At 44.0% G+C, this 15,073-nt stretch overlaps 1 protein-coding gene across 1 annotated transcript in view; it reads left to right on the top strand.

Moving 5' to 3' along the window:
- RNF141 (ring finger protein 141) overlaps positions 1-15,073 on the top strand; it is a 473,212-nt gene that overhangs the window by 68,703 nt on the left and 389,436 nt on the right. Inside the window, exon 2 of the mRNA XM_069623656.1 lies at positions 8,404-8,605. Coding sequence (XP_069479757.1) covers positions 8,463-8,605 — 143 coding nt within the window. The 5' untranslated portion in view covers positions 8,404-8,462. The remainder of the gene's footprint in view (positions 1-8,403; positions 8,606-15,073) is intronic.

The raw sequence follows: 15,073 nt of genomic DNA on the forward strand, positions 1-15,073 counted from the left end.
TACCTCCTCGACTCCCTGTCTGTGACTGGCCCGAGGGCCTTCTGGGCTGTGAATTATTAGGTGCAGGTAGGTTTTTAGGCCCCCCCATCTCCAAATCCAAAACGGGGGTGACCTTTACCTCTGCCACCTTGGCAGCAGCAGGGGTGCTGTTGGTTTTGGGATTTTTCTGGGTATTGCTTTTATTTTCTATGGGCTTCTGCACCTCATAGATCCGGGTAGCCTGTTCAATGACCCAGTCTAAAGATCTTTTCTCATGAAAATCTCTCACGAGCTGGGTCATTATATATTTGGGCAAGGCATGGAAGAATGTATTGACAAATTCTCTGCTGTCTGTGCGCACCCTTCTGGTGGTCTGCGCAAAGGCACGTTTCAGTTCTTGCACAAATTCTTGTGGGGCCTGATCCTCCCCACATTGCAAATTGTAGGCTGCCTTGCGAGCCTCTTGAGGATTTCTGTGAACAGAAAAAGGTTTCAAAATGGCCGCCTTATAGGTGGACCATCTTACATGATTTTGGTCCTCCAGCCCCGCAAAGAAACTGGAGTATTCTGGTGAGAAGGTCCACTTTACATATTGGATACAGCTTTGGCTGTCCTTCAAATGAAAAGTCTCCATCATTTGCTCATAGAGCTCCAAGTGTTCCCAAACAGAGTACTTGGCGTTCTTATGATAAGGCGTGATGACACTCATGATTGCCTTAATCTGTTTCAATGGGTCCTTAAGCAAGGCCCTTTTTGCCTTATTGGCCTTTTTGGTTCGGGTAACCCTGGTCCATTCATCCTCTGACTCAGAGGCACTGCTCCCAGAGGTTCCTGTCTGATCTTCCAGGTTTTCCGGATTTTGCGAGCCTGGGATTGGCTGGCAGAATGTGGGGACCTGGTCTCCTGTGTCCTGCGCCGTTCAGAGGAGTCTTCAGATTCCTCCTTGCTGCCAGGATTTGATGGGTACCCCCCCCCCCACTGACCTAACTGGGCAGAAGTTTTCAGGATGCCCTTAATGGGCCTATTCTCCTGGGGTTCCCCACTAAATTGCACTGTGCTTGGGTGCCCATACCCGGATGCCCGCCCCTCCATTCCTGGGAGGTACTGGCCTATGAGCCCCATGCTTCTGGCTGGATAGTAATCTGCCATCCCTGTGGCCCGGTGCTCATGTGCGCCAGGGGACATGGGGGTGGCAGAGTCTAGGGACTGAGAGAGATAAAGGCCTCTGGTACTAGGGCTCCTGAGGTTATGCTCAGGAGTTTCCCTTTCCCAGCGAACCTGGTCTCTATCCGCCCCTGCTCCCTGTTGCAATGCAAGAGCCTGCGCTTTCAGTTCCTCAGTTAAGGCCTTACTAGACTCTATCAGTCTCTCCTGCATCGCTACCTGTTGCTGGAGCCTATCATTGTGCTGACAGCCTCATTTTCTCTCTGTGCCTACTGATTGGTCCTGGAGTACTGGGCCAGTCTCTGCTGCAGGAGGGTTACCTCCTGGGCTGTGTCCCTATTGGCCTGCTCCTTTCTTGCCAGAGCATCCTCCACCCTCCTGGTGTGCTCTAACAAGTTCTGGTGTTCTTTTTGGAGGTCACCCAGTCCCTGGAGGGCCAGGTGATTTTCTTCCATTTTCCTTTTTAAGTGGCAGACTTCCTGGCCTAAGGTATCCCTTTCCTGACTAAGAGCCTGCATCTGTGCCGCCAGGTCGTCCCTTTGCCTTTGGAAGGCACCAGCTTTCTGGCGCTCCTGGTCAAACTCTGCCTGGGTATCCAGGTCTTTCAAAATCAGTTTATTGCTCTCTGCCTTCTCCCTATCTAGGTGGCTTTGCAGGGTGACTACCTGCTCAGCACATGCCCTATTGAAGTCTAACTGTTGCTCCAGCTTTTTCTGGCTCTGCAGTAGGGAGTCCAAACCTTCTTGGTACTCCTTCTGCAAGGCCAGAAATCTGGTATCCTGGTCCGCCTTTTCCTGTTGCAGCACATCCATATCCTCCTTTATTTTAGTGATGTACCGTCTGCTGTCATTTTCTGACTCCTGGCTCCTGAGCAGCCTCTGCTCAGAAGAGTCCAGATCAGATTGGGCCTTCTGTAGTGCCAGCAGTTGCCTACTCGCCAGATCTTGGCCTTCAGCACATTTGTCCTGCATGGCTCCCATATGTAAATATAAATATGCCGCTACCCTGGCAATCTTGTGGTGCTCATCCTTGGCCTTAGGGGCCATATATAGTTCACTCAGGGCCACATGTAGGGGACCCTGATCTCCCCATATATCTGACCCTGTTTCAGTGACCTGTTGCGCGATTGCCTGCAACCAGACCGTTTGGTCCTGATGAGTCCACTCACCTCTCACAAATAGCTTATGTAAGAAGTGTTCTCTGGCTATTTTCATATCTACCAAGGTCGTCATTCTGGAATTTGAGTTCCTGCCTGACTTACAGAAGTTTGTATTTTATTTTTTTTGCAAAACAGACCTTTTCCTTAGAGCGTTCCTTTGAGGAGTGCTTTACAGCGTAACACAGCGTGGTGATCCGACCGGATATGTGTATCTGGTCAGCTGGCACACTGTATTAATCTGCACAAGTGATAGATCTAACCCAAACGTCCGGCTCGAGCCCCCAATTTGTAAGAGGATTCAATTCAACACTACAGCTAAGTCAATGCCTAGTCTGGGATACTGAATGGAAACCCTTATTGATATATCTTTATGTCCAGTTCATGAGTTCTGGATGACTACCCCTATATAACACCCCTCTCTTGGAATCACTCCCCCCCCTTTATGCAATGCAAGGAAATGGAAGGAAAGCACACAGTTCTCAGAAATGCAATCAAATGTAATTCAGTTCACCCCAGCAAGCTTAGAGAAAACAGGTATGAGTTTGAAATACAGGCAAAAGTGCTTTGAATATGGTGATAATGCAGTGAGAAATATGCTGAAAATGGTTTTAATTCCCTTTAGGAGGTTCAGGGTGAGTGAAATATACTTGGGATGAGTTCAGGCTCACTTTAGCAAGGATCTAGGAGTAACTAGCAGGTTAAACGAATTTTTGGCAAAGGAAAGCAAGGAAGCTGCTGTTTTCACACGTGGCTGGATTTTTAACCAAATTGCGAATCGCGGCAAAATTCGCGAATGCGTGAATCACGATTACGGCAAGAGTATGAGGAGTAGCAAGTTGGTTCTAAGCTTGTTGAAAAGCTGAGATTCTAAAGTTAAACCAAGTTCCTAGCCCAAACGGTTCCAGAGATACGGACGATTAAATAAAGGTAGTTTTTCGGATTTGAAATTTTAAAAGTTCAAAGCGACAGGTTACAGCTTGCAGCTAGAAAATGACAGGTGACAGTTAGGAGGCAGTTCTGGTTAGATTTAAAATAGATTGAATTATATTATTTTAACTAAGAGATTGGTTCTGCACAGTTCTGCTAGGTACTCACAATATATTTTTGAATTAGGCCTCGCCACGGATCTGGTCAGGTTTTGGACTGGACTCCGGTTCTGGTCTCGGCACTTCACAGTGATCTGGGTCAGCTCTCTGGTTCTGCTAACAGCGGTCTGGGTCGCTCTGGATCTCTGGCCTCTGGTTCTGGATACTGCTCTGCTTTCTCTGGGTACAGCACTGCTTCTGGATCCTTCTGCACAACTTTCTCTGGACCGAGCGCTGATCTGCACGGCTCTTGGATGCTGCTACCGCTGTTAGGTTTGGTGGATGCTGAAGCCTACTGAGAAGAGTTCTCAGTGTGTGGGTTTAGGCCCTTGCTTTGAGTTCTGAATCAAGTTCTTTGGAGTTTTAAAGTCTAAGTGTTGACTCTGGTATCTTCTGGAGGTTGTATGGTCCGGCAGAGCGCGTTGCAGCAAATGGATTTGAATGTCTCTACCTGTCCCAGCAGTCTCTTTTTATGTGTTTTGAAAGTGGGTGTGTGCCTGGGCCTAGCTAAGCCTGCCCCTTTCTACTTGTCATTGGCCCAATTCTCCCCTCTCCCATGATTGGGGAAGGAACTGTGAGTCAGAGTGATGCTGTAGGTTTTATGGGTCAGAGGATCCTCCCCTGGTCAGTTTGCCCACAATCTATATTTGACCCAAATACATATTTGCGCAGGTACACATTTGTTTAAAATTACATGCACCCATCACGTATCACATGAGGTATACTCTGTTCAAACTCTGCTCTTCCTGGGGGCTTGCATTCAGAAATGGCAACATTTTGTGCTTTTTAGTGGGTTTTGCAACATCAGATTTTTCTCCAGATTTGTACACATGTACACGGCCTGTCCATACATACTCCAGTAAATTCCCATGTCTCTAGCTTAAACACAGAGTCTGTAGTATACATAAATAGCAGGGTTTTGCCCCAGAACATCACACAAATTCCCAACGCGTCTTAAAACGTGCACAGAAAAATCACAAGAATTATGGTATCATTTAAATAATTTTGACAAGTCTGCACCATGAGTTATACATCTTTCTTAAAATCATATTCTGGCCAACAGGGGTGTTTCTTCCCAGGTCACATGGTGGAGAAACCAGTTTATCCAGTTTCTGCCAAGCTCAGAGACCCTGCCCCTCCCAGCTTCTGCCAAGAGGAAGCTATTTTACGGCCACCCTAATAAACCATCTGCCTGGGCCCAGGACAGGCCTTTGTTCAACTCTCTGTAGCTGCTCCACCCCTAATCTAATCAGAGAGGTGACAACTCCTTTTGGCAAGGGGAAGAGTGGCTGAGCAGGTTTTAACTCCTGTGGGGGTAGATGTCAGGCAGAATTCAGTTTCATTAAGCCAGGTTTCAGATAAAATGTCACTTTTTGTTCCCCAGTTTAAGTCAAGACAATTTTTACATATGCAGCTAGAATGCTGATTCGAAGTTCAAGACTATGACATTTCAACAGTGACAAACTGTGACACTCAAAGTAGGTCACTCAGTTAATTTAAACATTTTCGATTTTTGGTAGTTTTAAATCCAGTTTCAGTTAGGCTGCTGCAGACCTGCAGAGCTCAGCCAGTCTTGTTATGAACATTGTTTTGGGGCTCTTCAACTTCCCAGATTTAGTATGCACACATACTTCATTCTGCCAGATGTCCGCTGGTGTTCAGTTAGATTTTTGGATGTGTTGCAATGTTTGAAAATAGGCATTTTGAGCTGGCATTCAGAGAAACAAAAGGTGATTTTAAAGTGCGGTTTTTCCTTTGGCACACATTTCACTCATGGCACCCCGGGCCATCCTGCTCGCACTTGTGGGTGGCAAGTTAGGCAACCATTTTAGTGTGCGCAAACTGCGTGGTTCTCCTGGATTCTGGCGCACATGTGGGCTTTTTGGCCATTTTGGATTTTCTAAGCCCACAGCACCAAATGTTGCAGCATGATAGCTCAAACGTGGGTCAGGACACCCAACAACGTCCGATGAACGCCCATCCCTCCCATTTTCACCCACCAATATCAAATCACCTAGGAAAACAGAAGGCTGGTCCCCCCCAACTAGCCCAACAGAAGACTGGTTCTCTCCAACTAGCCCAACACCCCCTGGCACACCACATCTGCTGTACCCTCAGCCTCTTGTTAATTTAAATTCACTGAAGAGGACATGCTCCAGTTGGGGTGGTTGTTATCTTTCCTTTCAACCTGAATCACTATTGATATGATACATGATAGTTTATTTATGTAGCGCCTATACACAATGTGTTTCGAAGCGCTTCAGGGCAAAGGAGGGAACAAGGGGAAAATACAATGACATTCTTACAGGCCATGAACAGTAAGGATGTGAAATTAACTATCGTACTCAGCCTGACAGCATTTCAGATAGTGCAAGATCTAAAACACAGGTAAGGAAGGGTGGGGGAGAGTGGGAAGTAAATGGAAACAGACAGGCTACTACCGTACTAGGCCTGACAACATTTCTGGTAGAGCGGGAGAAAACAAAAGGTGAGGGAGAGGGGTGCAGAAAGTGAGGGGAGGAACAAAACAAGCGACTATCGTACTATGCCTGATGTTTTTTCCGATAGTTCTGGAAGGGGTGTGGGGTTGTTGGGGGGTAAAAAACAAGTAAAGGGAGGAGACGGACGAGGTTGCTATCATACTATCTCCATGGACAATTCTGATAGAGTAAGTCCATAGAAGAAAGTAAGGGGAGGAGGGGAGGAGATAGGAAAAGGGAGAGGAGGAGAGAACCGAGTAAGCAGTCAAAAAGAGTAGAGAAGCAAGAGGGGAGAGCAAATACAATTGCAGAAGTCGGTAGTAAAATATAATGTTTCAAGCCTGGATACAAGATGAAGATGGGAACCAGTGGACCAGGGGAATCCTTTACGCCTCCCCCTCCCTTCACCATGATAGCGAGGACCCTGGCGAAGGCCCGTCAGGAAAAAACAGAGCTTGTCCTCATAGCTTCGGTCTGGACATCTCGGACCTGATATCCAGTTCTTCTGGAACTTTCCTCTGATTTTCCAATCCTTCTACCCCGATCTGCTCACTGATCCAACAGGTCAACACCACCCCCTTATCCTCAGCAAGTTGTTGACCCTAGCAGCCTGGAGGATTTCAGGGCAGGTTGGAGCACACAAAGCCATCAGTCTCATTGAGGAGAGCTGGGCCCCTGCTACCTTTTTGAGGTACTCCAACTCTTGGAATGCCTGGACATGTTGGTGTCTGGACCGAGGGCTCCATCCAGTTTCAGCACCTATAGAGGAAATTCTGAACTTCTTAGCTTCATTAGTAGAGCAAGGTCTCGCTTACAGGACGGTCAACACTTACCGCTCCGCAATTTTGCTGGCCAGGTTATCGTGCAGGGGGTCCTAGCAGGCAAACATCACCTTGTTTGCAGGCTACTTGAGGGTATCCGTGTTACGGTGCCACCTCCGTCCTGATATGACAAACTATGGGACGTTAACAAGGTGCTAAACCTTTTCCTTTCTTGGCCTCATAATTAGGAGCTATCTCGCACTGCCCTTTCCGGCAATCTCACTACGCTACTATGCCTGGTCTCCTGCAGAAGAGTCTCCAATGTCAGAGCTCTCGATTTAGCAGGCAGGACCTTTTCTCCCGATGGCATGGTCTTCCACATATCCAGAAGGACTAAATGCAATTCAAGAGTAATTTCATATCCTGCCGTAAGAGAACAGCCTAAACTATGTTTGGTCTAGTGCTTAAAGGTCTACGAAGAAGTGACTGCACCCCTTAGGAGCAGCTATTGATAGCAGTGGACAAACCCCACAGGGCAGTTTCTGCCCCGACATTTGCACACTGGGTGCGCTGGACTCTCTTACAAGCAGGAATAGATACGAATCACTTCGGCGCTCACTCAGTGAGAGGTGCCATGGCTTCCAAAGCTTTTCAGGTTGGAGTCCGTCTAGAGGACATCATGAGGATGGCTGACTGGGCAGGTGAATCAATTTTCAAGGAATTTTACCTGAAACCGGTAGAGCAACCTGCATTCATAGTGGTGAGTAAGCTTTAAACGAGCATAATGTGAGCCTCCGGTCTTGACATAGAATAAAGATTTTCCAGAATAACTTATAAGAAAGTCTTAATTCTATTAAAGACACGGAGGCGAGCATTATCCCACCCGACTAGAGAAATAAGTGGCGCATAACACGCTAGCTTGTAGTTGTTCAATGTCATTTGTATTGCGTGAATTTGTTATACTACAAGCTATGTAAATTCGCATAATAACGTGCTGATTTCTCTCCCACCCTGTAAAGAGGAATAGGGTTATCGTATACGTCAAGTAGCCCCTGATTGTTTCTCTCTTCCTTCGATGGAGGCTGCGGAAAAGCCCGCCTGATCTCCTGATCTGCTCTGGTTTTCCTGCAGGACGTCTACAACTTTACGACTTCAGCCATGCCTATTTCTTCTTGATTGGCAAAGTTTGCAGCCTCGAAAGAGGAAGTTACACACTGTTGGTTCCTATTTGGAGGGACAGTTTGATACCTATTGGAGGATTGTTGTCACATGTGTTGTGACCTATTATTGACTTGAGCCAAAGCCTCCTGGGAATTGAAGTTCTTTTTTTCATGTGACTTTCTATTATGGACTAGAGGTTTTTCTTTCTTCACATGTTTAATGTTTATTAGATATGTTTGCACTCATGTTAATGTACATGCTATACTTGGGTGCATAACATACTTGCTGCTGAGCTTTTCTCTTTTAAGTTAATAAAATAAAGAGAAGCATAATGCTTGCTTCCTTGTCCTTAATAGAATTAAGACTTTCTTACAAGTTATTCTGGAAAATCTTTATTGTTCACTATACAGCAACTATCATCACTCAATGGTAGCATTCATTTCATTATTAAATTGTGAGTACACTGTGATGAAAATGACTCATTGCTTACAAATAAAGGTTGTTTTTCAGAAAGTGAAGCAATGTTTCAGGTGCTAACAAAACTGTCTTTAGTTGTAATTCGTTTGTCTCGTGGATTAAGTTTAAAATACTAACCTCCTTATTTCATTAAACAGACACTGCACAAATGAAGAAAACCTAATCACACCCAAGAGCTGGCTGGTTTAAATTCGCCATGGGACAACAGATTTCTAACCAGACACAGACTGCTATGAACAAATTGCCAGATAAGGTGTCGAAGCATCTCTGCCTTGTACGAGAAAGTGGCTTACTGACCTACGAGGAATTTCTGGGCAGGGTAGCTGAACTTAACGATGTGTATGTTTTAAAAATAACGCATTCTTTCTTTTTATTTTTGACACTGTGATAGTATAATCTTTAATACATTTGTTCATATCCATATTGTTTTGAAATGTGTTACATGCAAAACATTATAAACCTAATCCTCTATTTAGAATTTCAGAAATTGAACAAATTACAAATAGTGGCAGATTTTTTAAGGAAAGTGATATGTGCTGGGTCCACAAATTTGACAAATGCTGTACAAATCCAATTCGAGGTGCACAAGTGTGCCACAGAGATGTGTTCAAATGCAAAGGGGTGTTTTAAATTTTTTCTTATATGTTTGGTTTATTTCAAAACTTTCATGCATCCAATCCAATTTTAAAAAAAAGAACATCGCAGAATAAAAAAAAAATTCCAATGTTTTCCCCAATGAATACAGAATGCAGTACAATCAAAACAGACATTTCAAAATCAACGCTCACCAAAGATTTCCAAGAGTTTGTCAAATTACATCACTCTAAAGAACCCAATTTCGTTTCCGGGACATCTCTATTTCTTTTTTGCAAGGTCCAGCACCTCTTCTATAAATGTAGTTCCTCGTATAATCTATGCTTTACTATCCTCCATTAAAAGCATCAGCCACCAATCTTTAGCCAAAAGCTTTTCATAGTATTTTATGAGCTCATGCATAATGCTTAAATCTCAACTCATTTAGTGCATTATAATTTATTAGGTGTTCAAGAGACTCAACCATTGTCTTCCGGCCACAAAATCTGCAGTAGGAACAAAAGCCACCCAGCATCTTTCTATGCCCCAGAACTTCCCTATTCAGAAGCATGTTTAGCCTTTATGTTAAAAAGAGGTTTTGATACCATTGACAAGGGAACTTAGTCAAGTACATCGTTAATCGATTAACCCCACAACCCTCCAGTCCCAGATGTAATGCTAGCTTGCTTTTAGCTCTCTGTGAAACCGTGTCAATCTTTAAGTATGATTTGCCGCTTGACTTTCACCGGGTTTCTCAAAAGGCTGCCTTCTGAAAGATCTATATCATCTAGCCAAGAGACACAAACTCTTTTCCAAGAATTTAAACAATCATCCATCTATTTAGCAGGATCACATTTAAGTATGTCAAAGGGGGTAGGGGCCCATACATCAATATTTGCCATGAAGGGCCAGAGACTGCCATTTGATCACTGAGTGCATCGATTGGAGACCTAACTCAAATCTGATAATCGCGTTTGGGAGTCGCAACACTCGTTTCCAGAAGTAGCCTTCCAGACTCTCCCAAAAAAAGCAACGGCTAGCCACCACCTGGTCAAAATTCGTTATTTTTTTTTCCAGTCAAACCTATTGTTAATCCCAAGGAGGGTAAGCCTTCTCAAGTCCGAGCAACAGGCTTTCCATTGTTCAACCAGCTCCTTGCTGTAATGTAATCTAATTGCATTATGGCGGTGGCCAAGTTGAGGTTTAGATCTGAATTGCAGGAACAATGTTTCATAATTCAGAGTCGGCCCCTTAACTAAGGTCAATTGTTTCAGGCCCTCCACTATCGCAGGAAGTTCCCCTGGCCAGATTCCCAGCCTAATACCGGCTTGATCACCTGGATATTATCTGCTATAATTTTAGTTACGGGGAAGCCACTCTGATTCCATTTGAGCTCCAGCCAGTGATAATCACTATTCCCCATGGGTACACTTACTAATCTGGAAACCCATTTGAGGATATTGCTTGAGACAACAAAATAGTCCAAGCAGGAATGATAATTACTCCTGGACCATGTGTATTTGGCCAGAATATCTCCCCTTGTTTGCCCGTTCAGCATGACAATATCACGTTCTTTTAGTTTTTCCTCGAGACTGGCCGATTGTAGTCTCATACCCTTATCATCAAAGCATTTTATATTTAAGTCAACACAGATGATATAATGTGCTGGTTGCAATCTTTGATAAGTGCCTTGTCAATTAGGGACGCAATCATATCGACAAACAAGGTGGCATTCATATAGACAGAGTTCCAGATTATGTTCATAATTACCAGGTAGACTTTCGGAAAAACCCCCCTTCGCTCCAGCTAAGATTAACTGTTTGGAAATACGGGTTAGGATTATTAGTTTTCACTAGCCTTAATCCTCTACCCAGCTTTACCAAAGTAAGCAGGCCAGATGAAGGGCATCCCAATGCGTTCTTTTTTGCCGGGTTGCATCTAACCTCATAACCATCACAGATTGGTGGAACACAGAGCCAAGTCTCCTGCAAACCGATGATATCATATTTTTTAATTATCAACCCCTCCATTTAAAAAAGGTGTTCATGGCCTCTTGTGTTCCAGGAGCACCAATTGAGAGGTTTGCAGTCCTCCTCTTCCGAACATTAATTATCAGCTCTCTGGGCTAAAGCCCCTGCCAGCCATGATCCTTTTTTACTTGGGGTCTCCAATCTTGGTCAATTTTTACCATAGTTTTACCGTTTGTTGAACAGTCCGCAGTTATTTTCAGTAGTTGCAACTCATTTCAACTACGGGAGGATATTGAGATTGTATTTGTTAGTTCTTGGGTAGCCACAGCTATTTCAGGATAGATTTTACTCGAATTACACCCTTTCTACACCCCATATAGGTTTTCTATGGGGTGCAGGGTCTGTTGGTTGTTCCTTCATTGATTCTGGGAGAGGTTTTTTCTGATATTTCAACACCTAGGGGGAGAAGATCCCCCTCGGATTCCAACAAAATGTTCTGCACCAACCTAGAATGCAAATGGAGAGTAACCCAATCGAATCGGGTCTCATTTACGAATTGGACAAACTTGAAGTCCTCAGATTTAATGTTCCCATGCAATGTAAGAGTCTTAATAATTTTAGCTATTGAGGATCAAACCATCTTTGGTGGGGATGAGTCTTTCTATCGTAACCACCAAGGATTCAGCCCTCTCTGCAATCTGGGGTTTTGACAATTTGTCTCTTAATTCTTCACTTTCACCAGGAGATTTTTTTTCCCACCATCCCACACCTTATTTGGTTTAGTGCAAGATGTTGTCCTATTTCTTTATTCCTCTAGGGTACAGAAAACAGGGGAGGCCAGTTTCTGATCGCCCTGAGCTTGAAAGCAACTAGTTCTTTTGGAAGTGACAGAGGGATTTTCTTCATTTAGAATCAGCAGATTGGTAGACAGCTTTTCGCCGTAGATTGATTTCTCCGGCATTTCTTTCTAATTGGTTATCCCATCCGAGTAGGTAGATAAATCAAGACAACGAAGCATCTCTTCATCCATTACTACCTCTTCATTATGTAAGTCACTAGTTGGACATGAGCTTTACAGTTCCTTCTGGTCGGATAGTGGCCTGGTTGTTTTTGTCGATCTTGCTTGTTTTGATTGTGCCAGTGGTGTTGTAGTCAACTTACGCAGAAATGCCCTTGAGCCATTAGATTTAGGTTTATGTGCATTCTGCTGGTTTTTGGTCTTCTTTGATGCAATGTCAGCTCCTTTATTATCTCTTTACTCATTGATTTATCAAAGATCATAAATGGCCTGGAGCTAGCAGACACATGAGTTGCGTCACTGGCTATTACACTCTTAGTAGTTGCATCATCTGTGTCGACCATTATTATGTCCCCTTGCTTAGGAAGATTATTTGTGACAGTCTCCCCATTTGAACATTTGCCTGCTAACTGAACGGTACTGGGAGTGAATTTTATCCTGGTTGGATTAAGCTAGTCAATGCAACTAGTCCGATTCTCACTCGGCTCCCTATTATGGGTTCACTAGGGCAATCACGTCTTCCCATTGGAGGTATATTCATGCATCCAATAGCTAGATGCTGGGACGGTGATGTTTCTCTATGTGCAGGGTTGCAGATTAATTATTCTTTAGACCTGTAAGTACTCTCCTGATTCTTTCTTGCCCAGTTCAAGATCTCCAAAATTGCATTCATTGGGACAGTTCTTTCATTTGCTTCCCCTCTAGCAAGATCGAATAGCCTCTCTTGCCATTGGGAGGAGGTTTCCACTTCTTTGTCTAGACGACCTCTTATAACCTCCAAGAATGGGTTTAGCAGTGCAAGTTTTGCTAGGGTCGTAGCCAGTAGAGCTGCTTGGTCCTTGATTGTCTCATTCAATGATACATAGAGCTTAACAAAAGGATTCAATGACCCTGTCGGGCTTGACATTATGATGGACTGTATACTTTCCAGCGAGGGAGTCATTTGATGGTAGGCCCTGAAAGACCTGTTTCTAGAGTGAGGTGACTCTTCCAGTAGATCCGATTCTGAAAAAGAGGTGGAGACCATTCTCTGTGCACTTGGCTCCCTCTCCTCACAGTACTCTTATGGGCTCGGGGTACAGGTATGAAGCCTACGAACATGTTCTTCTTCTTCCATATTTTTTAATGTGGTCACATTAGGTTCCACTCTTGTAGAGAGCGATTTATCTTTGAATCATGGAGTTTTCCTCTTTATCTCTACAGGGGTTTCACCCTCTAAATTTTGTTTACATAACAATGGGGTCAGAGGAGATCGTTTGCAAATGTCACTCAATCTTCTTTGGCTTTCCATTGCAGTTTTAATATCTGCCCTATCGTGTGAGAGGCTTGCAGCTCTAGCTGAGTGTTGAAATTTGAGGCAAGTAGGTGATCTATTTGGGCAGATATTAGTACCATTCATTGCGTCCTCCCTCGGACCATTTATTTCTGCATAATCCGGGGAGTCTGGACGCATGAACACATCTTCCAAATAGCCATAGTCCATGTCATACATAGAAATTCTCGCCACAGTGCCGATATGTGTCCGTTTGCTATCTCTTCTGTTTTCTTTAAATCCAATTCTGCATCATCATAAATATTCTCTACCCCAATGCAAGGTATAATCAACGGGGCAGTTTGAGGAGTATGGATTTTCCCCCCTTAGGCTGCACTGTTTATGGATATCCAAATTGACAGGATTGGATTGACAGTCCAAATCAGCAGCCAGCCGGCGAGGGGGACGTTTTTCAAGAGGAATACAAAGTTCCCGGGAACAAGAGGATGCTTCATCTTGAGTCTTTTCTTGCCTGTGGGTGCAGGGTCGTTTTGGGGACATTAGGCCGAGATTAGTAACCCCACGCCACTCCACTCCCCTCCACTCCTCCGAGCAGAATGTAACAGGTGGTAAATAGAACAGGCACAAAATGGAAAGGGGAAGCGGGACAGAGTCGGCACCGAAATAATGGTGAATAATAAAATTGCTACTGTTGCCGCAGTTATATCGTGCAGTAACGGGGGGTCAAGAGGTATAGAGCATCAGACTCAACAGTAGTTTTTCCCACATCCACGCTGCCCTGACTGCCTAGACTGCAAGACTGCTATCACTCTGCTTCCACTCTGCGACTCGCTCCGCGATTATGCCAGTGATTTTCAAAGGTGCTCCTCCTCCAAACAGGAAACCGTGTAGACAGACGTGCACAGTAGACCAGCAAGGCAGCAAGACTGCTATCACTCTGCTTCCACTCCGCGATTTGCGCAGGCATACCAATCCGGGTCCTGGGATCACCAACAAACAAACTCTTTGTCCTCCTATGTTTATTATATTTAATTACAACTAATACAAGTTCTGTGTTTAAAGATATTGCTGCATTGAAAGCATATTTTCAATGCAGCAAGTCAGGAGTAACTTTTATATATATATTTTTTTGAAAACACCTAATCTAAAATCATTAAAAAATTGAAGTTAGAATCTGGGTTTTGCCTGCATTTACAGGAAAAGGCAGTAAGTAAGAAAGGAGATGAAAGGAGGCAAGAAATAAATGGAAAGAATAATTATTGGAATGTGAGGAATCAAAAAATATGAGATGAAGCAGGAATATGATACAAGAGCAAGTAAGCAGATATGTGGGAGGAAAAATGCACATATATTAAAGAAGAGAACAGCAGCTGAGAAGTCTGTTTAAAGAGGTGATATGATGGGAATGAAAGAGCTAGAAAGGAGTGCAATCGAAGGAAGAAAGCAGGTGAGGAAAAGATAAGTGGATAAATGAGAGGTGAAGGATATGAGTGAAAAGGAAAAAAACAGATACGGTAAGCGCAAAAGAAATAGGGGACACACAGGAAGTAAAGGAGGAAAGAAGTCATACTTGCTTCCTTTCCCACATTCCCTCTATCATCCTACGTTTCGTATCCTTCTGATCTTTCGATTTAAACATCATATTTGTTTGTTCTTTCCTTTCATCCCTTCCGTATGTCTAGCCTTTCTCCCCCACCTACCCATTATAGCTACGCTTACTGTAATTTCTTATCTATTTGTCTATTGGTCCGTCTATCCTTTCTATCCTATCTCCTGATCCATCAATCCTTTCAATCCAGCCATTCACCCTTTTCCCAATCCATTCTCGCTTGCTCTAGCTATCCACCCATCTGTTCACTCTATCCTTTTATGCCAGAACCCTTAATCATATCTCTCTATCAATACTTTCATTCTATCTAATCATCCACCCATCTTGTCTATCCAACTCCCTAAAAAATCATTTTACTCCCAAC

Source organism: Ambystoma mexicanum, chromosome 11 (assembly GCF_040938575.1).
Source record: "Ambystoma mexicanum isolate Mex_15411 chromosome 11, UKY_AmexF1_1, whole genome shotgun sequence".
Lineage (NCBI taxonomy): Eukaryota > Metazoa > Chordata > Amphibia > Caudata > Ambystomatidae > Ambystoma > Ambystoma mexicanum.